Raw genomic sequence first — 25,953 nt, 5'->3', positions numbered from 1 at the left:
GTTTCACAGGTCGATGCAACACAGAGGGCCAAAAAGCCCTGTTCTGCGCTGTATTGTTCTATGTTCTATGGTGATAATGGGTTGCTTACCAGACTGGAGGTCTCTGTCTCGCAGTGTGCCACAAAGTTTGGTACTGGGTCCACTGCATTTCTTAATTTATATAAACGATTTGGATGGGAATATAGGAGGTACAATTAGCAGGTTTGCAGATGACACCAAAATAGGTGGACAGTCAAGGTGATTGTCTCAGATTATAATGGGACCTTGATCAGATGGGCCAATGGGCTCAAGGTTGCAGATGGAGTTTAATTTAGATAAATGTGAGATGTTGCATTTTGGTACGGCAAATCAGGGCAGGACTTATACAGTTAATGGTCGGGCCCTGGGGAGTATTGCCAAACAAAAAAGACCTAAGGGTGCAGGTGCATTTTGCCTTGAAAGTGGAGTTGCAAGTAGACAGGGTAAAGGCTACATTTAGCATGCTTGCCTTCATTGGTCAGTGCACTGAGTGTAAGAATTGGGACATCATGTTGCAGATGTACAGGATACTGGCAAGGGCTCTTTTAGAATACAGTGTACATTTCTGGTTGCCCTTCTATGGGAAGGATGCTGTTAAACTTGAGGCGATGCAGAAAAGTTCTATAAGGATGTTGCCAGGGCTGGAGGGTTTGACCTGTAGGGAGGGGCTGAATAGACTGGGGCTATTTTCTCTGGAGCATCAGAGACTGAGGTGGTATCTTATAAAGATTTACAAAATCATGAGGGGCATGAATAGGGTGAATAGTCTTTTCCCTAGGGTGGGTGAGTTCAAAACTAGAGGGCATAGGTTTAAGATGAGAGGGGAAATTTTTTTTAAAATGACCTGAGGGATAACCTTTTCATGAGAGTAGTCAGTGTATGGAATGCACTACCAGAGGAAGTGGTGGAAGTGGGTACAATTACCACATTTAAAAGGGATATGAATAGGAAGGGTGTGGAGGAAGGGCTTATGCCCAAAACGTCGATTCTCCTGCTCCTCGGATGCTGCCTGACCTGCTCTGCTTTCCCAGCAAAACATTCTCGACAGTAAAAGTTTGACATCCTAGGCTTGTCATAGGTGCTATACAGGAATGTAAATCTATACTTTTATGTGTTTACAATCAGCACTGAAATTAAACAACTTTAATTATACATTCACTTTTGTATCTGAAGGATAGGATTTAAAATGGGTTTTAAATTCACTAATACCTATTTGAGGTGCTGCCTCAAAAGAATTTTAATCACCTATCACTTCTCTCCTTAGCCTCACATCCTTACTTCCCTTCCCAAACCCTCCACTCACCTCCAAATCCCAATAACAGTTTTCAAAAACATTCTTGTTGTCTATTCGCCAATTACAATTACCAAAAATTACCTTTATTCAGGAAACATTCCTGCAGATTACTGAATTACACAAGTCACTCCTTGACTGAAGAAACATGAAAGACAGAATTATAGGTCAGTTAGCCTGTCAGCATTGACAGGAAATTGCTACAGTCGAGACTATGTTGCTGGAAAAGCACAGCAGATCACGCAGCATCCGAAGAGCAGGAGAATCAACGTGCTGGGCTGGAGCCCTTAATCAGGAAATGGCCGATTCTCCTGCTCCTCGGACACTGCTTGACCTGCTGTGCTTTCCCAGCAACACACTCTCGACTCTGATCTCCAGCATCTGCAGACTTCACTTTCTCCTAGGAAAGTGCTACAGCCTGTAATTGTAGGATAGAGTGATCAAACATCTTAAAACGTTTTACTTCATCAGAGGCGACCAGCGTGGATTTCTTCTAAAGGGCAGGTCACACAGATCATCGTGATTTAATTATTTTAAGAGGTCGCTGCAGCAGTAGTCAGGGAATGCTAATAAAGTCTTTCACAGGAGGTAGTTAGCTGAAGCTCCTGGAATAAATGGCAAATAATTGACCTGGTTAGAAAAGTGTCCGAGTAACAGGAGACAGAGAGTGGGGATAATGAGCAAAATGTGACTAAAAGGTATCCTGCAAGAATCTTAGTTAAATGACTTAGACAGTGGGAAAGAATCCAACTTGTTCACATTTTCCACAAGCACAAAGATTGTTGGGATTGTACCTCTGTACCCCATCCTTACTGCGGAACCAGGTTTCAAAATCTCAATAGCTCTCTTCAGAGTTTGGCCTTTGCATATGACACCATACATAAACTCTGCAATAAAGGACAGCATGGTGGCTCAGTGTTTACCATGCTACCTCACAGCACTAATCACCCAGGTTCAATTGCAATCTTTGGCAATTACCTGTGTAGCGTTTGCACATTCTTCCTGTGTCTGCATAGGTGTCCGCTGGGTTCTCCAGTTTCCTCGCACAGTCCAAAGATATGCAGGTTAGGTGAATTGACCATGCTAAATTGCCCTGTAGTGTCGAGGAATATGCAGGCTAAGTGGATTAGCCATGTAAATGCAGGGCTATAGGGATAGGATGGGTGTCTTTGTCTGGCTGGGATGCTCTTTGGATGGTCAGTGCTGACTTGATAGGCTGAATGGCCTCTTTCCACACTGTAGGAATTCTATGATTCTTAGTATTGAGCTTGGAATTATGCAAACGCGTGTTTCTGGATTAACATATATGCGTAGTATGGATGTCAGCAGACTGCCTAGGAATTATATTTCATCTGCATAAAGTCCAAGTTAGGTCACATCTAGAATGCTGTGAATAGACTGGGCAGCTGACCTGAGGAAGAATATTTTGGCTCCGGAGAGAGTTAAGCGAAGGATGACCAGAACAATATTTGAAATCCAAAGGTTAAATTACAAAGAAAAATTGTTACTAGTTTGTATTCCTTGAAAATTATGATGATTAAGGGTAATTAGATCAAAATATTCAATATATTAAGACCAACAGATAGGGTAGAAAGAAGACAAAAAGTCTTTTAACTTATTTGAGAGTCTAAGACAAAGTGGTTTATGTGAAAAATAAGAGCCATATCTTTCAAGAGTAAAACTAGGAAACAGTTTTAAGCATAGACGTTTGGACCTTTTCCCTACAAATTCCAATCGATGCTGGATCAATTATTAATATATATCAGAGACTGATATCTTCGGAGAATATCTAAAGCAAGTGGGGGTAAAGGTAGGTTTTTGCAGTTAGGTAAGGTGATCAGTCACAATCTCAATGATTAGCAGAACAGAAATGTGTAGCTAAATGGCCCTTCCAGTTTCTATGCAAGAGTTAGCCATTCATGCCATTGAACCTGTTCCACCATCCAATCTGATCATGGCTGATATTCTACTTTAATGATAAATGCCTGCTCTCTGCCCATATTCCTTGATGGCTTCAGTGTCTAGAAAAATATTTTGTTAAATATATTCAAGTAATTTGGCCTCCACAGCCTTAAGTCATACAGAATTCCATAGTCTGACCACCCTCTGAATGATGAAATTTCTCTTCATCTCAGTTCTAGATGGTCTACCCCGCAACTTGAGAATATATTGCCTTGTTCTAACCCACCCATCCAGCCTGTCCAAGGCTGTCAGAATGTTATACATTTCAACGATATCTCCTCTCATTCTTCTAAACTCTAGTGAATACAAGCCTCCAATCTCATCTCTAACAACAAACCTACCATCTCAGGAACCAGTCTGCTGAATCTTTGTTATATTCTCTCTATGGCAAGTTTATTTTTTCTCGGGTAAGGATTCCAAAACAGCACACAATGCTCTAGGTGTCGTCTCACCAAGTCCCTGTACAATTGTACCAGGACATCTTTGCTTCTGCACTCAACACATCCTTGCAGTTAATCCCAACATGCCACATGTGTTCTTAATTGCTTGCTGCATGTTTCCTCTCAGAAATGGGTTTACAAGGATACCCAGGTCCCCTTGTACACCAATGTTTCCCAATTCTGCCAGCATTTAATTAATACACTGTCATTCAGCTAAATCACTCCGAAGCTTCTTTACTTCTTCAACACAACTCACACTTTCACCTAGTTTTGAGTTGTCAACAAATGCAAAGTGTTGTAGCTGCATAGGAACAGCTTGACTACAGGCACAGCTTGTTCTGGAGCTCAGGTTTTCAGTACTATTGCCAGAATGTTGATAAGGCCCAAAGCCTTTGCAGTATCCAGTGCCTTCAGCCGTTTCTTGATATCACGTGGAGTGAATCAATTTGAGTAATAAGTGAGGCGATAGCCTCGTGTTATTACCGCTAGACCCAGGTAATCTTCTTGGAACCCGGTTCAACTCCTATCACGGCAAAGGATAGTACTTGAATTCAATAAAAATCTGGAACTAAGAGTTTAATAAGGACTATGAATCCATTGACAATTGTGCAAAAAAACCATCTGGTTCACTAATGTTCTCTAGGGAAGGAAACTGCCATTACCTGGTCTGGTCTACATGTTGACTCCAGACCCATAGCAATGTGGTTCACTCTTAGCTGCCCACTGTGCAAGGACCCAATCGGACTTCCCCATTGTTGAGGATAGGGAAATCTGCGGAGCCTCCACCACCTCTTAACTGTTCCAATTGTTCTTCACCATTCACAACTGGATGTGGCAGGACTGCAGAACGTAGATTGTGACACAACCTGTTTTGTTGCCAATATAGGATATTGTATACAAGGAGGCCAAGTCTTAAGGGAGGAGAGGGGAGGCACAAAATACCAGGAATTTTATACAATTATCAAAAAATTTGACCGGTCATTTCCACAGTAATTGCATGCATCTTACTCAATAAAGAATATTTTAATATTATAATAATAGAAAGAATATTTTAAGACACTGTACAACTTTCCTCACTTATGCAAAAGCCAATATTACATCATAAAAAGCTGGAAAAAAATGCTATGGTTTGCAATTTCAAAGTAACAACACCTTTTATTGATATGACAAAGCCCAACTTAGGCCATCCATGCTTAACCTATCGAGCACACATACTGGCCCAAAACTAGTAATTTGCTGTGATTATAAGTGTCAACTAAAAAGACTTAAAGAGTGGAAAGTGCTCCAACATTCTGAACAATTCAGTAGCTGATCACATCTTGTTTTTGTACTGTTGTATTTTTCAATTCTGCAACACAGGGGACAGGGACTATCCATTTCTGTCTGTCTCTCCTTCACTCTCTCCAGAACAAATCATCACTGAGATATTCAAACTTCGTTAAAGACTGACAATTCCTTCCACTTGTTTTTGAAAGTTTCTTCTTTAATCAGCCACTCTATATAGAGGGTGAAAATCATCAATATCGCTCTGCCTGCTATAAACTGGGGGAGCTGCAATAGAGGATTCCTAAGAACCTCACATTATGTAAACGGAGTTAAAGTGGCGGAAGAATACAGTCTACTTTTGTGGGAATTAACTAAGTATTCCTTCTCAAGAATCATTTCACTCAAATACCCTTTCCAGCCAGGAATGATGACCCTGCACCTGAGCAATCAGGAACATTAACTGAATAAATTTATCCTCCCCAAAAGGGAGAAACACAAGGCTTTTCTTTGACATACCTTCATTGCCAGTTTCAGCTTTTCTTGGAAATGGATCTCATCGGATCGGAGGGAATCTAACTCATGTTCAAGTTCAGCTCGCTGTGTGTTCACCTGCTGTACAATCATCTCCTGTTCCTTGCCCATCTCTAATTTAACGGCTGCTATCTTCTCCTTGTATCCTTGATCCAAAGCTCTGCGAAGGGGGAGATGGTCAAGCAGGTAAGGTGAGCAAACAATTTACTAGAGTTGCATTAAAAAGAATGGCTGAATACAACAATCACATCACAAAATGTAAACTGCCAAACATGTCAGCTATAACAAATGATATTTGGGATACGTGTCTTCTCCAGAAGTTGGAACTCATTACCATATACAGTCACTGGGCAGGTTAGCAGCAGATGGTGTGAGATGTATATACATGAAACTGATCTTTCTTTAACAACAGAAGTTTATTACATAAAAGATGTTATTTTGAAAAAAAACAAGATAAATGGAGAAGACAATCAAAATACAGCAAAACAAAGCTTCAGCCTTTTCCCCAACACTATTGGCTGCAGACACTCAAATCCAGATAAATTGTACACCTATTGCAGCACTTTAGGGCTCCATATTACTAAAGCTAATCTTTGCTGTGTGCTGCAGACAATTTGATGAGTCTTTTCCAAATCTGCCAACACTAACTTGTCACAAATCTGAAAGCCAAAACATTCTAATATCTTGCAGATTTCTTATCAAAGTCTCCTGGTTTGTAAGTTTCACAAACTAAAAACTCTTCTGATGAGATGACTTGTTCCTTGCACTGAACTCCTTCAACTAAACTTGTTTTTAAACTCAACAGAGTTATCTTCACTAAAAAGAACTAAAAAGAAACTCTTAACTTTAGATTATTCTGAACTGAAAGCAAAGCTAATGGCCTCACATTTATTTTACGAACATAAAGCCAACAGTATAAACATCTGTGCATTAACATGATATGGGTCTGAAGACACTTCAGTTTGATAAATGTTGAATTTAGTCACTACTCCAGAAGGATTTTCCCAACCCTTCTTTTTTATTATAGAAACCCTCCAAAAGATAAACAACACTCAACTGCCTCTATTTTGAAATCCAAATACCAATATTAATTTTAATACATATAAATTTACCCCTTTCATCACAATTCATTTGAAGGGAAAATGAGCTACCTACATAAAGGGAGGAAAGAAAATAATGACATGTTGTTAGGGTTCAATCAAGCTGAATGGGAGTTTTGTGCTGAGCATAACAGTGTTGTGGGGCAAATGGCTTGCTGCTGATTTTGTATTTAAAAAGTTGAATCTGTTCCTATTATACATATTACTATTGAGAACTTTTTTCATTGTCTCCTTCTTTGGGATAAGACTGGGGCTGTGATAAGCTTCCAGAGTCACCTAGTACTCTTACCAAATCGTTATTCATATCATGATATTGCTAAAACCACTGTGGCGAGAGAGGTATTATAAACAAGTCTGTAGTCAGAATCGTATGTGCTATTTACATAACAAACAGTGATCAGTTGAGGTGGGAGGGGGTTAACGGATAGTTTTGGGGGGATCATTGGGAATTCAAGGCACTCTTGATCTAGTTGTCTGACCCACGTTAGAGGGACAACAGGGCCTCAGTGCCCATAACTTAGAATAAGAAGTTGCCAGAGGTTCCTCTTCCTGTTTGACATCCAGCTTTACTGATGAAAGGTGTGTGTGTTTGGAAATGAGGTCAGGTTAGGCTCGGATGTCTCTGGATAGCACACTGGCAGGAAAATACTCATCATTAGTAGTAAAAGCTTCCTGGTTGACACAGTTGGAGGGTACCTAAAACCCACAGAAACAAACTTGGGGAAGGAATAAACATCTTGAGCAAGATAGGGTCAGGAGCAAATTGATGAGAACATCAAAAGACAGTACTTCAACCCATCAAAGAGCTGATAAGAAACATTTTACAGGAAGCCCACCAATGCGTTCTTAACCATGTAGGTAGCCTGAAATTTTGATAGCGTTGAACAGGTCTTCCCCAAATCCATGATTTCCACCACTAAGGCAGTCATGGGCAGCAACTGCATTGGAACACCACCTCCAAATCACACACCATCTTATCTTTGCCACGTATCATAATTTTTTCACCATTCCTGGTCAAATCCTGGGATGCCGTACTTAATAATATTATGGCAGTGGCTTTGCTACACGCACTGCAGTGATTCAAGATGCCAACTCACTATTACCTCTCAAGGGTTACCATGGGATAGGTAATAAATAGCAACACTGCCAATAAGATGCCCCACAAATAGCTTTAAATTAAGGGGTGGTAGGTATAGGACAGATGTTAGGGGTAGGTTCTTTACTCAGCGAGTCGGGAGTTCATGGAATGCCCTGCCAGTAGCAGTGGTGGACTCTCCCTCTTTATGGACATTTAAGCGGGCATTGGATAGGCATATGGAGGATAGTGGGCTAGTGTAGGTTAGGTGGGCTTGGATCGGCGCAACATCGAGGGCCAAATGGCCTGTACTGCGCTGTATTCTTCTATGTTCTATGTAAATATCATTTCTGCGATCCACAATATTTTCTCCTCCTGCATCCTGGGAAATGTTCACACCTAGGGAACAAAAGTAAACAAAAAAAAAAATCAACCAATGTCTCCTACTGACTTGATTTTGGTTTCATTGATCAATTCCATTGTGGCATGTTGGTCATCAACTTCTCTGGCTAGCTCGACATTACACCTCTCTGCTCTGTCCAAGTCTGCTTTGGTCTTTTCTCTCTCCTTATACAACTGCTGAATTTGTCTTCTGCAAAAACAAGGTTTGGTCAACATCAATTTGACATCATTGTTCATTTCTTATAACAAATAAAATAAATCAAGTAGGAATACTTAGTAGTAGTCATTTAGGATGAGATGTTTCCTACTCGATGTAACCAAAACATATTTTGATAATATACTGGCAATAGCTTCCCTACTTGAACACAGAGTCATAGAGTCATTATTATGATATTTCCCCACCATCTCTGATATTGGAAAGGTATCTTTGATTCCTGTGAGAATCAATAGAACAAAAGTATAGTTTACTGCCTCTGCTTTGGGTTTAGAAAAGTTAGTGCTTCAAGTCAAATATGATTATTCTTCTGAAAACAAAAAAAAAAGTCATTTGTCTCAAAGGAGTCATGTTCAACTTGAAACATTAACTCCTTTTCTCTCTCCAAAGATGCTGTTAAACCTACTGATTATTACATTATTTGTTTTTTCTTTAATTTTAGATTTTTGATTTTATACATGTTTAGTATTTTGTCTTGTCTGTATGATCCTTTCATGAGATGCACGTCACAGGTGGTAGCCTAATATTCCTTTAAACCAACCTGTGTAAATATCTTAAACAGAAGGAGGGTAGATAGACACATGACAGTTTATTATGTTTCTTATTAATATATTGATTATAACTATTGGAGAACCGAAGAAAAGTAAATGTAGATTTGTAACAAAAACAGAAATTGCTGGAAAAGCTCAGCAGGTCTGGCAGCATCTGTGAAAAGAAATTAAAGTTGACATTGCAAGTTCGGTGATGCTTCCTCAGAACAGTGTTTAATCTGGAAATCTGTGTTAGGCCTACTTACTTTGTAAAAGTAGAAAGTGAAGCTTGTGCAAAGTTTTCCTCACAGAGGTGATACATATATGGAATGTACTGCCAGAGGAAGTGAAGGATGCAGGAACAGTTACAACATTTAAAAGACATTTTGACAGGTACAAGAACAGAAAAGGTTGACAGGGATATGGGCCAAATGCAGTTGGACCAAAATGTCTCAGTTCATAATGTATGACTCTATGAGTCTAAATAAATGATGCATGGAAGGATCCTAATACATTCCTGTGAGAACAAGGGCCCATACAACCCAAGAAGCTCAATGTATTGGGCATGTTGTCAGACCAATGTACATTAAATTAGGATCGACATGTGATGAGTTAAAATAGTTTTCTGCTAAAAATAGGATTGTAAGGCATGTATTGTGTAAGTGTCCAGTGAGAACAAACATTTCCAAAAATAAACAGGAGGATGCAATTTCTTAAACTAAGTTCCCAGCAACATTTGTAACAACACCACTTGTATTTATATAAAGCAGTTTTAATGCAATAAAATGTCCCAAGACATTTCACAGGAGTATCATAAAACATATGGCAATTTAAGGCAGATGACAAAACGCTTTGTAAAGGAGGTTGGTTTAAAGGAATATCTTAAACAGAGGGAGGGTAGATAGACACATTACAGAGTTTAGAGAGGGAATCTATGGACTAGGGCTTTGATACCTGAAAGCAAAGGCAGTAATTGTGGAATAAGTAAAATTAGGGATGCTCAAGAGGCTAGAATTAGAGGAGAACAAATGTCTCGAAAGGTTGTTGGCTTGGACGAGATAACAGAGATGGGGAGTGTTGAAATGAAGGTCAAGAATTTCAAGCTTTTGCTAAGCCAGGAGTAAGTGTAGGTCATCAAGTATAGATGTGATGGATGGATGGAATTTGGTGAGTGAGGAAGGAAGAGGCACAGAGTTTTAGATGGCCTCAGGTTTACGGAAGGTGAAATGTGGGCAATTGGCCAGGATCAAGTTGGAATAGTCAAATTTAGAGCTAACAAAAGAATAGACAAGCATTTCAGCAGCAGATAAGAGGAGGCAGCACGGAGTTGGGCATTATACATCATACCTCTTCTGACAGCACTTTCCAAACCCATGATCTCTACCACCTGGAAGCACAACAGCATCCAAGCCACACACCATCCTGACTTGGAACTATATCATTCTTCCACTGCTGCTGGGTCAAATTCCTGGAACTCACTTCCTAACAGCACTGTAGATGTACCAATACATTAGGCAAAGCAGCAGTTCAAGGACAATTACAGACGGACAATAAATGCCAGTCTCACCAGCAACATCCTCTCCCATGAACAAACAAATTAAGTGGCAATTGGGAACCTTGATGTTGGCACAAATATATGTTTGGGTGAACATCTCAGGATTAATTTTACATCACAGATGCAAACAACATTGTTCAGTCTCAGGTAATTGCCAGAGTGAGGGCTAGAGTTGGTAGCTAGGGATAAAAATCTGTAGCTGTACCAAAAACACGGCTTTGATCTTCCCAAAATACTGGATGCCAAGTGCGCTGTCTGATAATCTAGTGACAGTGGAGGAATCTAAAGTAGTGGCAGCATTGACCAGGAACATGCCAAATCCTAGCACTTATGGGAAGTGATGCTGAGTGAAATGATGCAATATTACCATTGTAATGGGATAATTGGAAAAGCATATATTCTAACAGTGAATCTTTAACTACAATTAATTACTTATACTATATAGCTATGTTTTGGTACAACTAATTGGTTACTCTTTCATTTTTAGGAATTGTTTCTTCACTGCAACTTTGATTATTGTTGATAATATGCACAAGATCAAAAAGAACAAATGGTGTTTAAGTGGGGCGAGCAAATCATTGCACTGGGGAACTCTCACAGGAAACAATAAAGATTCGATCCTGCATTGTAATAACTGCACGAGCGTTTACATTGGTGCTTAAAGTAATGAGACAAATTTGACAAACATTTTGATAACCCTGAAGTAATTCAATCTTCATCAAGTTAGTATCAGTTCAAGGGGTAGATATTCTCTCAGGAATGCAGCTCAAGGAGGATCTCCAATTAACAATGGCAAGACCTGGAAATATTCTGGACATGGTTCAGATATTTCTTCACAATTTGAAGCTACCTAATGGTTAATGTCGCACAAACTAAGACAATAGCTATACTGTGTCAAATGTAGATTCTTAAGTTAGTAGAAAAGGCTGAGGCCAGGGATAAAGAAGTTTCAGAATTCAAGAGCAGTGAGAAAACTAAGTAGGTGATGGAAATCTGGACATACTTAGAGCTGCAAGTACAACATTTTTCAAGCAAACAGAACAAAAATCAAGATCAGACAAAATAAATATCCAAAGCTGCAACACACTAGGTTAGCAGTGACCCTGGCAGACATCACAGGGGTCTCTACCACCTCATTACGTCATGTCAGGTCAAAAGAATGGGAGGCCAACAGGTGGCAGTATTGTCTTGGTCTTATACTTCCCTATCATATCATGCCTGAGGAAGAAGCAGAGCTCCAAAAGCTCGCAGTTTCAAATAAACCTGTTGGACTATAACCTGGTGTTGTTTGATTATTGACCTTGTCCACCCCAGTCCAACTTCCACATCTCCCATATCTTGGGATACTCAGCAGAGACTGAAATGAATAAAACCGGATGATGTTCAAAGGACTCCCCTGATCCAAACATTGTTGAGGAGATTTTGGGACAAAGGCCATGGTCATGAATGCTTCTGTACCCCCTTTACTTTTCAGATACCAAAGACCCACACTTGTACAGTTCAACCAGTTATGTTATATAATGAGGAGCAGTTGGATGGCCATTCAATTCCTTAGACGCTTGTCACTCTCAACAGTTCACTCACCTTCCCTGTAATCTGGAGTAAGGAGTAAGGAGAGAACATGATCAGAAATCTCCCAACTCCTTCAGAGGTTGTGAAGGCAACATGACTTCAGTTCTGAAGAACAGTCATATTGGACCGGAAATGATAAGTCTGGTTTCTCATTCCACAGACCTACCTGAAATTCTCCAGCATTTTCTGTTTTGATTTCAGGTTCCCAGCTACAACAGTACTTTGCTTTTGCTAGGGGGTTTGGGGATTACTAGAATAAAACAGGAGGGGTAAATTACAAGAAGGTGGCAGGAAGAAAAGAGATTGATGATATAAACCCGTGAATTTGAATGTAACCTGTACAAGTTACTAACATGAAACAAACCACTTCTTGTTCATACAATGGTCTCTTCTAGTTGGACCAGTAAATGGCTTTCCTCTATCACACTAGCTCAATAGCTCAATCAGGCCTTGTAGGATACCAATAGTCAAAGAGGATGATGGTAGGAAACCCAGCACAAAGTGAGGCAGAAACTCTGCTGCACATATATCAAATATTAGGTCTTTCATGGCACACCATTCTTATTTATAAATTAAAAGCCTAAACGGTTATTTGGGGGAAACAGATGCTGTACCAGAGGGAAATTTCAACAGCTTCAGCATTTCAATCAAGTAACTGTTGTGGACAGTCACCATTGTAAAGTCCAAAGTGAGACTTCTACAAACTTTGAATCAGAAGAGTGGGACGCATGACAGAATGAAAAATCTCCTCTGTGAATTAATCTTTCCACAAACCTACAGAACATAAGAGCCAGGAGCAGGAGTAGACTGTCTGGCCCTTCGAGCCCACTCTGCCATTCAATAAGATCATGGCTGATCTTTTTTGTGGCCTCAGCTCCACTTACCCACCCTCTCACCATAACCCTTCATTTCTTTACTGTTCAAAAAATTATCTATCTCAGCTTTAAAAACATCCAATGAAGAAGCCTCAACTACTTCACTGGGCCGGGAATTCCACAGATTCACAATTCTCTGGGTGAAGTAGTTCCTTCTTATTTCGGTCCTAAATCTGCTCCCCCTAATTTTGAGGCTATGACCTCTTGTCCTTAGTTTCACTTGTCAGTGGAAACATCCTCTCTACTTCTATCTTATCTATTCCCTTCATAATTTAATGTATTTCTATAACATCTCCCTTCATTCTTCTAAATGCCAATGAATGTTATCCTAGACTACCACTTATAAGCCAACCACCTCAACTCCAGAATCAACCTAGTGAACCCTCTTCTGCACCCCCTCTAGGGCCAGTAGACCCTTTCTCAAGTAAGGAGACCAAAACTACAAGCAGTACTACAGATATGGTCTCAGCAGCACCCTATACAGCTGCAACATAAACTTCCTGCTTTTAAACTCAATCCCTTTAGCAATGAAGGGCAGAATTCCATTTGCCTTAATTACCTGTTCCACCTGCAGACCAACCTTGTGATTGATGCACTCGGACACCCAGGTCCCTCTGCAAGCAGCATGCTGCAATTTCCTACTATTCAAATAATTGACATTTTTATTGTTATTCCTACCAAAATGGATGATTCACATTTATTAACATTGTACTCCATCTGCCAGACTTTTGCCCGCTCACTTAAATTATCTATGTCCATCTGCAAAGTGTCACAGTCCTCTGCACTCTTTGCTCTATGAATCATCTTAGTGTCATCCGCAAACTTTGACACACTAAACGTGGTCCCCAACTCCAAATCGTCTATGTAAATTACAAATAATTGCAGTCCCAATACTGATCCCTGAGGCACAAAACCAGTCACTGATTAGCAACCAGAAAAGCACTCACTTATGCCCACTCTTTATTTCCTATTAGTTAACCAATCCTCTATCCATACTAATACATTATCGGTAATGCCATGCATCCTTCTCTTACGCAGCAGCCTTTTGTGTGGCACCTTGTTGAATAGGTTGGACATTTTTGCAGGTGGGAATCACTGCTCAATTGTATCCTTACAGCGGTCAGTGTTATGAACACCATGATACACCCAGGTCTTATGCTGATGTTATTTCAGTTAACTGCGCTGCTAACAATAATTCATCTGCAAACGGAGTATTGGAAAACAAGGGCCAACCAGGACAGTTTTACATGGCAGACAACATTGAGAAGAATTGGAGGAGTGTAGGAATGACGGTCCATACTATCACGGATATTTTAATGTCTTGTACAACTTGTGGGACCAGCCTCTTCTTAAAGACCAGTTTGAGTTGAAAATGACTTTCCACTGAACATGGTGAGGTTGAATCTGAGAATGCAAGCTGTACACCATGTGTGGGCAGGGCGCTACATTTCAACTGATTAAGGGGATGATGCAATGCCAGAAAGTAAACACTCAGCAATATCTGTAATGATTTAGTGTATGTCTATCTGATCACCAGTGCTCAGGAGAAATGGTACTGAGCTAATTAGGTAATATAATCATGGTAATAGGACAGTTGAAAAGGACTGTGCAGGATAAAATGCTTTTCAGAGATCATGTACCTTTGTTTAACTAATTGGCTATACTATTTCTCTATTACTGGCACAATTAATTAATTATATAGTCACCCACACACATCTTTGCTTCAACATGATTTATTGATAATATGAATGAAGTGGGGAAAAAATACAAGTATAAGCAAATCATCTTATAGGACTTTCATAATCGTCAGTGGTGTTTTAATAAATGGCTGTTATATCTGCATGCATTTACATTTGTGTTAAAGTAATAAGACCAAATATAACAAGGCCTCAGGCAACTGTCTGTGTGGAGTTTGCACATTCTCCCCGTGTCTGCATGGGTTTCCTCCCACAGTCCAACCTGGGTCCTTGGCACTGTGAGGCAGCAGTGCTAAACACTGAGCCACCATGCCGCACTCTGCTATCTCAGAGTGTTTGGGGACTGAAGGAAATTTACCAAGATAGGGAGAGAAAAGGCCATGGAAGGATCCAAAAACAAAGATAAGAACTTTCAAATCAAGACACTGTTTTAACTGGATTGCATAAAGGTCATTGAGCACAGCTCCATTAAAGAGCAAGAACTGATACAAGGAGATGGCCAGCAGTGTTTTCAATGACCACAAGCTTATGGCGGGTATAACATTGAAGACCAGTGCATTACAATAATCTTGAAATAAAGGCATGGCTGAGTTTCAGTAACAGATGAGCCATGACAGTGATATTAGTAAACATTATGGAGTTGGAAACAGGTTGTCTTAGCAATGGCTTGGCTATGATGCAGGATGCTCACGTGGTTACACATGATATCCAGATTAGCAAATAATCTGGTTTAACTGATACAGTTGTCAGGGAGAGGGATGACGTTGGTGGCTGGCTAATAGATTTTGTAACAGTCACCAAAGACAATGTTGTCGCTGTTCCCAATGTCTGAATGGGGGCTATTTCTAATCATCTAGGAGCAGATGTCAGGCAATTCAGAAGCTGCGGAGGGATAGAGGGGGATGATGGTGAGGCGATCTGGATGTTCACAGTGTACATTTACAAACTAATGTGTGTTTTCAGATGATGTCACCAAGGGGCAAGTATATAATGAAAAATAGGAGGGGCCCAAGGATAAACCCCTGAGGGACACCAGAGGTCATAGTACAGGAGTGGGAGGAAAAACTATTGCAGGCAATTCTCCAATTGCAATTAAATGGATGAGAATGGAAATGAGCACATTTCCACCCAGCTGGATGGCAATGGAGTGACAATCGAGGAGGATGGCATGATCAAAGATGTCAAACGTGTCAAAAAAGGATGAATTTTCTTCTCTCACAGTCACATAGGACATAATTTATCACTCTCCTCCCTTCCAATTTTTCATCTGCATGTTGCCTCTTGCCTACATCATCCAAAAACATGGATCAGTTTACAAACATACATTGACAACACTCAGATCTACCTCGCCATCACCCCTATCTATCCTTCCAAGCTGTGTACTATGGAAGTAGCAGGGGATATATAATTGAGGGGATTCAAACAGGGAGTTCCAGAACAAAAGGCACAAATTTGGGAGACAATGTCAAGTACCTTAAAGAGGAAAAGCAGGTTGGAGGCAGAGTAGTTGTTTAAAAAGATGGGAGCCAGGGTAGGAGTAAAGGATTAATGTTTTTGGGGGGGGGGGAAGGGTGACAGTGCAGATTTGAAAGTGATAAAACCCAAGGAGGAAGAGCATTAAAAATATCAGCTAACATGGGAACCAGGAAGGGGAGTTGGACAGTTAGTTGTTTAGTGGGATTTGAGTTGAAAGAACAAATGGGTGTCATGAACAAAATGAGCTCAACATGACGGAAAATGAGAGAAAAACTAGAAAAACGTTCAAGATCAGGTCTAGAACTGGGTGCATGTCTTGGAGGTTTGGTCTATTGGATTAGGGGAAGAAGGGGAAATGGCAAAGGCAACTGATCAAATGATCTCCATCTTACCACAACTATAAGATCATTAACCACCATTTCCGCCACCTCCAGTGAGATGCCAAAACCAGACACATATTCCCCTCCCCTCTCTTGTCCACCTTCGGCAGGGACTGTTCCCTCCAGGACACCCTGGTCCACTCTTTCTTCACTCCCAACACACCACTACAGCACTTTCCCCTGCAACCGAAAGGTGTAACACCTGCCCATTTACCTCCTCCATCCTCAGTATCCAGACTGTTTCGCAGAACACTGTTTTAAAAAATTCTCAAGGTCAAGGACCAGGCTCGCAGGAAAGTAGTCTGACACAGAACAAACAGCCAAGAGGCGAGTCTGCTAGAATATAAGTGTTTTATTCCCCGCAGCGTCGCCACAACCAGGTCTCGTACTTACAACGGGTCTGGTTTATACTCACTCTACGTGTTACCGGAACTGGGAGCCGTCAGTTCTCGTAGAGCGGTTGCCAACAACCCACGCTCGGCGGTTAAACGCAACCCCGGAGCAGACTCTACCGAACTGGAGACTTTTCCAGCTGATATACTCTTTTCGAGATCTAAACATTCATGTGAACAGCAGAGCAAGGCTGAAAAACACATTCCATTCTGGTCACATACAGATAAGAAGATTCACACGGGAAGGTGTGTAATAAGATTCACACGGGACTAAGCGACACCTTCCATTTTCGGTTAGATTCACACATGTATTGGGACACAATTTTAACCCTTTCACCACAAACACCTACGTTCTATCCACTAAAAAGACCCTGAGCTTCCAGTTGCCTGCCACTTCAACACACCACCATGTTCCCTGGCCAATATCTGGCTTGCTGCCATGGTCCAGTGAAGCTCAACACAAGCTGGAAGAACACCACCTCATTTTCCACTTGGGAACCCTGCATCCTTCTGGACTCAATATGGAGTTCAATAACTTCAGGGCTTGAACTCCCCCATGTCCTTGCCCCGACCTCCACACACCAGGTTTTGTTACCACATAGTCTGCTATTCACACAACCCATTGTTAGCCACTAACAGTCCCCATTAATAGCCATTCACCCTCCTAGCCAGATTGTTATCCACTCCTTGGTCTATCCAACTGTTCTTCTCTCTTTGGGCTCTATCACCAGGTACTGTTTACTCCTCAGACCCTCCCCCCACCCTCTCTTCTGCAAATACAAGCTACAATCAGTTCTGAAGGGTCACTGGACCCGAAACGTTAACTCTGATTTCTCTACACAGATGCTGCCAGACCTGCTGAGCATTTCCAGCAATTTCTGGGGTTTTTTTTGCATTTAGAAGCTATTTATATTTTTACACAGTGTTAGTTCTAATGGTTTCTAGATAGTTTGTCTATTCACAGTGAAAGTCAACATCTTAATCCACATGTATTCCCAACAAAACAATGGAGTGTGCAAAACAAAATTTTTACAACCATATAGCAATACCTTCAACAGTCACCAGATGGCAGATGGATCAGCAAGATAGGGATTTTTAACTGAAGAAGTAAAAACAATGACTGCAGATGCTGGAACCTGACTTTAAAAGGAGAGTTAAATTATTTAAATCTTTAAGTGCCATGACTTCCAGTTCACAGGTTGTTTGAAACTGCAGCATTTAAGCTAGGAGGTGCTTAATGTTATATAGGGATACAGAAGAGTTTAACATTTTCAGAACTAAGAAGGAAAAAAGCTCCATTTACTTTTTGTTTTCCACAACCTTAGACTGTCCCAAACCACTATACAGCCAATTACGTACATTTTTTAAGGTAATCACTGTTGTAAAAATGCCAGTGTGCATAGATAAATAATGTTAGTCAATTAGTTTTAATAATGTGGCTGAGGAATAAACATTGGCCAGGACACCAAGGAGAACTCTGCTGTTCTTCAAAATACAGTTTTCGAATCTTTTACATCTACCCAAGAAGCAGCCATCCCTGTTTAATATCCCAGCTGAAAGACAGTACCTTGGAAAATGCAGCATTCCTTCTGTACTACACTGGAACATCAGCCCTTAGTGCTCAAGTCTTTGGCTTGAACTCTGACCTTCTGATTTTGAAGCAAGTGTTCCACCATCAGCCACTGATTAGCCATGGATGACACTCATCAAAACGGAAAATAATTATGACTTAAAAGGACATTAAAAGGAACGCACTTACTGAAGGCCATTTATTTCATTTCTGTAACAGGAGAATGCGGCTTGATGAATTCCATTTTTGCTGGTCAATAACTCATTGTCAAGTGCTTTGGTTAGGTGTGCAAGGTTCACCTTCTGTTCCACATCAAAGTCTAATGTCTGTCAAAAAGGAACAATTAGCATTTTAAACAGTGAATGCTGCAAATTTGCTTCCATAACCTACACCATTAAATGAATGGATCAATGAATTTTTTTTTTTGGTGGGGGGGGGGGGGGGGGGGGTGGGGGAGGTAGAAAAAGCACATATGCAAAGATTCCTACATCAGAATATGAATTACACTTTTGTAGAATAATGCATTTAAAATAGGTGCATACCCATAAAACTGAGGTGGTAAAAGGGAGATTTCATAGATATGTTCAAAATTGTGCAATGTTTATTACTGCAGTAAATAAGAAACAAACAGTCTGGACAGTTGATAATTCAAGGCTTGTGTAAAGAGTTGCAGCTCGGGTTCCGGTTGTTGTGCTTGTGGGTATGTTCGCCGAGCTGGGAGGGTTGATTTGCAGACGTTTCGTTCCCTGTCTAGGTGACATCTTCAGTGCTTTGGAGCCTCCTGTGAGGCACTGCTGCATTCTCTCTTCTGGAATTTATTTGGTTCAGTTTCTGCTGCTTCTAGTTGCCAGTTCCAATTGGTCGTTGTAATGGCCGGTATATTGGGCCTCGGTCAATGAACTTGTTGATGGAGTGGCTGAGTGCCATGCTTCTAGAAATTCTCTGGCTGTCCTATGTTTAGGTTGGCCTATGATCATTGTGTTGTCCCAGGTGAATTTGTGGTCTTTGTCATCTGTGTGTATGGCTACTAGGGACAGCTGTTGTGGCGGTTAGTGGCTAGTTGGTGCCCGTGGATGCAGATTGCTAGTTGTCTGCCTATTTATTCTATATAGTGTTTTGTGCAGTGTCTGAATGGAATCATGTAAATTACTTTAGTCTTGCACATGATGGGTGTAGGGTCTTTTGTCCTGGTGAGCTGGGTCTGTGCCTGGCTGTCGGTTTATGGGCTATCATGAACCCAAGTGGGCGGAGTAATCTGGCTGTCAGTTCCGAGACTTTTATTCAATGTAAGGTACTGTGGCTAGTGAATTAGGTCATGGCATGTCCTCGTCACGTTGTTTGTCTATTAGGCATCTATGGATGAAGTTATGGGGATATCCGTTCTTGGCGAATATTCTGTAGAGGTGATCTCCTTCTTCCCTTCATAGGTCAGGAGTACTGCAGTGTGTTGTAGTCCTTTTGAACACAATCCTAATGCAGCTTCCCTTGTGTGTGTGTTTGGGTGGTTGCTGTTGTAGTTCAGGACCTGGTCCTTTACAGCACACTTTTGTGGTTCACTCACCATTCTGTGTTCTTTGTAACATCACATCCAGGAATGGGAGTTGATTGTTGATGTTCTCCTCACTCTTAAATCTGATCCCAGTGAGTATGGTGTTGGTAATCCGATGTGTGCTCCTGTGCCAACTGCCTAAGCACTACCTATGAACAACTCTGATTCCTATATGGATGCTGAAGGAATCAAATTCTACAAACGTGTGTCAGATTAGATGGAGACCACCGATCAACAACCCACAAGCCACAGAAACAAACAAGTCAGACAAAACCATGTCAGGATGGTCTCAACAGACTACACCAGTACAGACAAGAAATTGCATGCCAAAAATTGTAAATTTCAAAAACAAATTAGGAATGGACTGTGGCAATTACCATAAGACAGAGCAGAACCACATACAGAAGGAAAATGGTACTACCAGACAACAGGACATAGCAACCTCTCCAACTAACAGCTCACAGATATAGAAAAGGCGGTACTAGCCAAGGGACTCAACCTCAACCATAGGGATGCAAAATCAACAGACTTACTGGCTGCACTAGAATGTATGCTCAGAACTAACAGACTAACCGAAGTGACATAGCAAGCAGTCAGACAAACCATTGTACCCTTACTAATAAAGACTAATGAACAACCTCAACAACAAAGAGAGAAGCCCTAAAAACACTCAAAAATGACAAGAACATAATCATAGTACCAGTGCACAAGGGCAGAATGACTGTTATCATGGACAAGACCAAATATATTCAGAAAGCGGAGAGACTACTTGCAGATACTGACACCTACCTACAGAGGGAGTGTGGCCCCACGCCACAGCTCACCAACAGAATAAACAACACACTATGGAACCTACAAAAAAAAACGGACTAATAACCTGGATTAACCTACAAAGTATGAAACCAGAAAGTAATAACACCCCAAGATTTTCAGATTACCCCAAGTACACAAACTAGACATACCACTTAGACCCATTGCGGCAACCCCAGGCAACATAATCGCACAAACTGGCAGAAGAACGCCAACAAAAACTAAAACATCTTATTAGCAGTCCAAGCAAACCATACAATCATCACAGGAATTCCTAGAAAACATCAAGAACATAAACATAGACAAGGACGAAGCAATGGTGTCATTCCATGTAACAGCACTACTAACCTCAATTGATTAAAACCCTGGCCACAAAGACAACAGCCAAACTCCTGGACAAACAGAACAGACAACATGCCGGGGAACCTATCAACAAGGACTGCATACTCTAACTACCAGACCTGTGCTTGACGACACGCTTCACATTCAATAGCTACATATATGAACAGATAAGTGGAATACCTATGGGCTCACCCATCTCTGGGCTCATAGCAGAAGCAGTAATGCAAAGATTAGAACAAACAGCCCTACCACAAATCCACACACTCACCTCAACACACTCACCCCAACACACACTTTTGCTATCAATAAGAGGACAGATATCGAGCACCCACACCGGATTATCACCACCATACTCACAGGGATCAGATTTATGACAGGAGGAAATCAACAATCAACTCCCATTCCTGAATGAGATGTTACAAAGAATACAGAATGGTCAATGCACAATAAAAGCGTACAGGAAAACTACACATCGACCAGGTCCTGAACCAGAACAGCAACCACCCAAACCAGCTGTCCTCAGTAGCCATACACACAGATGACAAAGACCACAAATTCACCTGGGAGAACACAACGATCATACGACAACCTAAACATAAGACAGCCACAGAATTTCTAGAAACATGGGACTCAGCTACAGACTCCATCAACAAGCACATAAACCTAAGCCCAATATACCTGCCACTACAATGAACAACTGGAACCAGCAAAATGGAACCAAATAAATTTCAGAATAGACAGTACAGGAGCACTTCACAGGAAGCTCCAAGCACTGAAGATGTTGCTTACTGGGGTTGAAACGTCTGCAAATCAACTTCCCAGCTCGACGAATATATCCACAACCTCGAATACAGATTTAAGATTAACAGTAAAGTACTTGAGCGATAATGAGAATTTAACTTTTTTTTAAAAAAATCTATAGTGGGTCAATGATCTGGACTGAACTTGCTGCGTTTAACAGTAACTTTCAAAATAAATTGGATACATGTTTGAAAAGAAAAAAAATTGCAGAGTTACGGAGAAAAGGGTGAGATGAGATTAATTGGTTAGATGTTTTAAAGATTCAGCACCAGTATGATGGGCCAAATATATTTGACCAGGACAACACACTGGATTGGTTTATCAGAAGTATCCAATCGTTGCTCTCACTACAAACTGCTCAATTTCTATATGGTCTCTTCAAATAAACACAAATGTGTGACATTTAACAGAAAGTAGTACATTTTGGTTCAGTTGTCTTTTTATTTCAAAAATATACTTTATATCATAAAAATATCTTTATAAACATACATTGTCACGAAGTTGTTTAGTTCTATGCAGTAGCATACGAAGGAACAAACAAATAAACTCTGTCCCGACAAACAAACCAAAGGCGTGTCTTCCTTGTACAAGATTATATTTACATATATTTGAGGCACAGGGAGTGCTCTTTTTCACTTGCCCCTTGCATTATCAGCACAAAGCAGAATTACTCACCTAATAGAACATCATTAAGTCCTCTGACTCATGTAAAGCATTACCGATTATACTGCAATTACAAAAACCTATCCACATCCAAAACATCATGTTTATTTCTGACCCCAGGTCCTCAGGAAGGATATGGGGGACTTGAAGAGGTATATGTATCATGTGTACAAAACAACGATACACATGTTCAACACATTACTGAAATGAATTTAAATTCGCTATCTAAAGCATGGAGCCTCATGGTAGAAATCACAACTAACATAGAGCAGACGAGGAAGGATACTTGCACCAACAAATTCCAATCCAAACATCCATTTTTTAATGTAAAAAGCAAAGAACAAAATTGCATACATCATTTAATGTTTCTTTTCCCACATGACCAACTGTACGCAGACCTGTACTCATGCATTAGCAATTTCCTATTCCCATCAGTCTCTGCAGATGGATTAAACAGATTGTCCTTTAATAATGTTCCCTTTAAGCTGTGTGGCAACACAGCCACTCCAAAGTTCCACCGAATGATGTGCTGATACACTGACTTCTGTTTTCGGACTGAGAAAAAATTCAAGAGAATTTTGTCCTAGAGTCCTGCTGGTGTCTTAAATGGTACATGTACAGATTATCATCACTGGCTAATCATCTGGGTGATGTTTTTTTCCTGGGGAGTATCATTCCTGTGTGATTTGCTATCACTGTTGGGCCCATTGTTGTTCCATTTTTGTTGACGGGTTGCTGTGCTGCTCTGCATTCTGAGCAAGTGTTGCATTCACTCTTCCTGATCAGCCGCCTGTACAGGAGGCACAGTCTTTGCAGTTGGGTGAAGGTGACTACAGTTATAACGGTATACAAGGTCATGCACTTTCACCGAGTCGACTTGAAAACTGCTCCATACTAGTCCGAAATTGCCAATTAGGATGGCTTTTGTTGAGGTTGTTAGGTATTTGTATCCTGACTGGTTCACACTTATCAAAATGAAATTTGGCTTTCTACCAATTCATCTTGATTTTGCTCACTCATGTCTGATATTACCTCTGGCTTCAGTTGCTTTTTTGCTATTGATAGCATAGTTTAGGCACACAATGACATTGGTCTTTTGCACTGGATTACTTTCCATTCCTTCAGTAGGTGACATTCTCCATTCAAGGATTGCCTTGTTTGTGTGAGACGTGCTCAATTTCTCTACGGGTTGTCTCACTGTTACCACGGTGATAATCCATAGGAGTTGTTACTAGGTCAGAGTGGTGCTGGAAAAGCACAGCAGGTCAGGCAGCATCCGAGGAGCAGGAAAACCACCATTTCAGGCAAAAGCCCTTCATCAGGAAACGTCGGTTTTCCTGCTCCTTGGATGCTGCCTGACCTGCTGAGCTTTTCCAGCACCACTCTAATCTAGATTCTGATTTCCAGCATCTGCAGTCCTCACTTTTGCCTACTTGCTGGATTACTCCTGTCTATTCCAGTTTCCTTGCCTTTCAGCCTGGTCTCAAGGACAGCTGGAACTTTCCTTAGCAAATTCTGATCGCATCTTGTGTTCACATCTATTTCAAGATTACACTCTCCTAAAAGACATCATAACCCTCTGAACACGTCATCTTATTACTCTATGATCTGTTCCACGATCAGTGGTTTAGTGTGCTTCAACACTCTACACTCTTTTAGCATGTTGAGTGTTATCAGTTCAAGCTTTAGGCTTATCCTGGCTGAGAAGAGTGGCACTTTACTTGCCCTCTGTGATCTGAAACTCCAGATCATTGTTCATATTAGATTAGATTAGATTACATTACATTACAGTGTGGAAACAGGCCCTTCGGCCCAACAAGTCCACACCGACCCGCCGAAGCGCAACCCACCCATACCCCCACATTTGCCCCTTACCTAACACTAGGGGCAATTTAGCATGGTCAATTCACCTGACCTGCACATCTTTGGATTGTGGGAGGAAACCGGAGCACCTGGAGGAAACCCACGCAGACACGGGGAGAACGTGCAAACTCCACACAGTCAGTCGCCTGAGGCGGGAATTGAACCCGGGTCTCTGGCGCTGCGAGGCAACAGTGCTAACCGCTGTGCCACCGTGCCGCCCATGTTAATCATTCCCACAGAGTAATCCATCCTCTTGGTGGTGTCACCCAGCCTAAAACAATCCTGTCTTAATTAGATCATCTTTTCATTTCACAAATTCATAGATTCTGCAAGTTGAGTTGATATTGTTACATATTGATTAATGAATTCTTTTTCACATTGGTCCCTAATATTGAAATGCACTGTCCGTACATAATTTTTAATTGGGGCTCAAAGCTCAACTTCAAAACTTCTAAATTTTCTGATTTTTTTTCTTTTCTTCAGAGAGACCTAAGATACTTTGAACCAGTCTCTATCCAGGAATGATAAGAATACAATAACTCATAATTGTTCTGTCTTGATCAACAAATGTGTTGCTATTTCATAAATCCATTTTTGTATAAATCAGTCATTGGAACAGGAACTGATGAGGGAAAAGCTGCAGCCATTTTCTCATAACCAGTGATTAATTGTGGCTAGCTTCCTTGTTCTTAACTTTTTATTTATTTTAGTGGCAGTGCACACCTGTGCAAAAGGCTGGATCTCTCTATTGGTAGCTATGCAACACTCACCTCAGTGTCAGTCCTGATACCATGTTTTCTGTGTGCAACACAAGACTGTGTTCAATATGAAGTGTATTGAAATGAATGCATGTCTGTTATGGCTTGAGTTCTTCATGGTAGAGGTCACATGACTATGGCAGACTGGGAAGGATATTTGTACATGACTGCATTCCAGTCAAGACAGTGAGTTCAGGTCATGCAGAGAAATACAGAGGTTAAAATAATTTAATGTGAGGACAAGTTGTCAAGATTTGTATTCCCAGGAATATAGAAATTTCAGGGGTGGCTTAAGAAAGGTGTTTAGGATGATAGGAAGATGTGTCAGGGTTGATAACGGGAAATATATCTCTTCTGGACACTCGGAACAAGGAGAAGGCAAAATCAGATGTAATGGTGTTACAGTTAAATAAGAGAAGGTAAAATCAGATGTAATGGTGTTACAGTTAAATAGAGAAGGCAAAATCGGATGTAATAGTGTTACAGTTAAATAAAGGTAATTATGAGAGCATGAGAGAGGAACTGATGAAAATAGACTGGAAGCAGAGCCTAGCAGGGAAGACAGTAGAGCAAAAATAGCAGGAGTTTGTGGATATAATTGAGGACACTGTACAGAGGTTCATCCCCAAGAAAAGAAAGATTATCCGGGGAGGGATTAGACAGCCATGGCTGACAAAGGAAGTCAGGAAATGTATTAAAGAAAAAGAGAGATCCTATAAAGTGGCCAAGAGCACTGGGAAATCAGAAGATTGGGAAGGCTACAAAAACAAACAGAGGATAACAAAGAGAGAAATAAGGAAGGAGAGGATCAAATATGAAGG

The 25,953-nt window shown here is 40.8% G+C and overlaps 1 protein-coding gene across 2 annotated transcripts in view; it reads right to left on the bottom strand.

The window, feature by feature from the left end:
* The window catches only part of ninl (ninein-like), a 151,720-nt gene that overhangs the window by 54,820 nt on the left and 70,947 nt on the right, over positions 1 to 25,953 (bottom strand). For both annotated transcript variants that reach the window (XM_043696419.1, XM_043696420.1), the window contains exons 9-11: positions 18,536 to 18,672; positions 8,135 to 8,275; positions 5,494 to 5,668 (exon numbers count right to left, since the gene is read on the bottom strand). In XM_043696419.1, coding sequence (XP_043552354.1) covers positions 5,494 to 5,668; positions 8,135 to 8,275; positions 18,536 to 18,672 — 453 coding nt within the window. The remainder of the gene's footprint in view (positions 1 to 5,493; positions 5,669 to 8,134; positions 8,276 to 18,535; positions 18,673 to 25,953) is intronic.

This window comes from Chiloscyllium plagiosum, chromosome 9 (assembly GCF_004010195.1).
Source record: "Chiloscyllium plagiosum isolate BGI_BamShark_2017 chromosome 9, ASM401019v2, whole genome shotgun sequence".
Classification (NCBI taxonomy): Eukaryota; Metazoa; Chordata; class Chondrichthyes; order Orectolobiformes; family Hemiscylliidae; genus Chiloscyllium; species Chiloscyllium plagiosum.
Note: the sequence above shows the minus strand (reverse complement) of the source record. Positions and strands in the feature narration are given on the sequence as shown.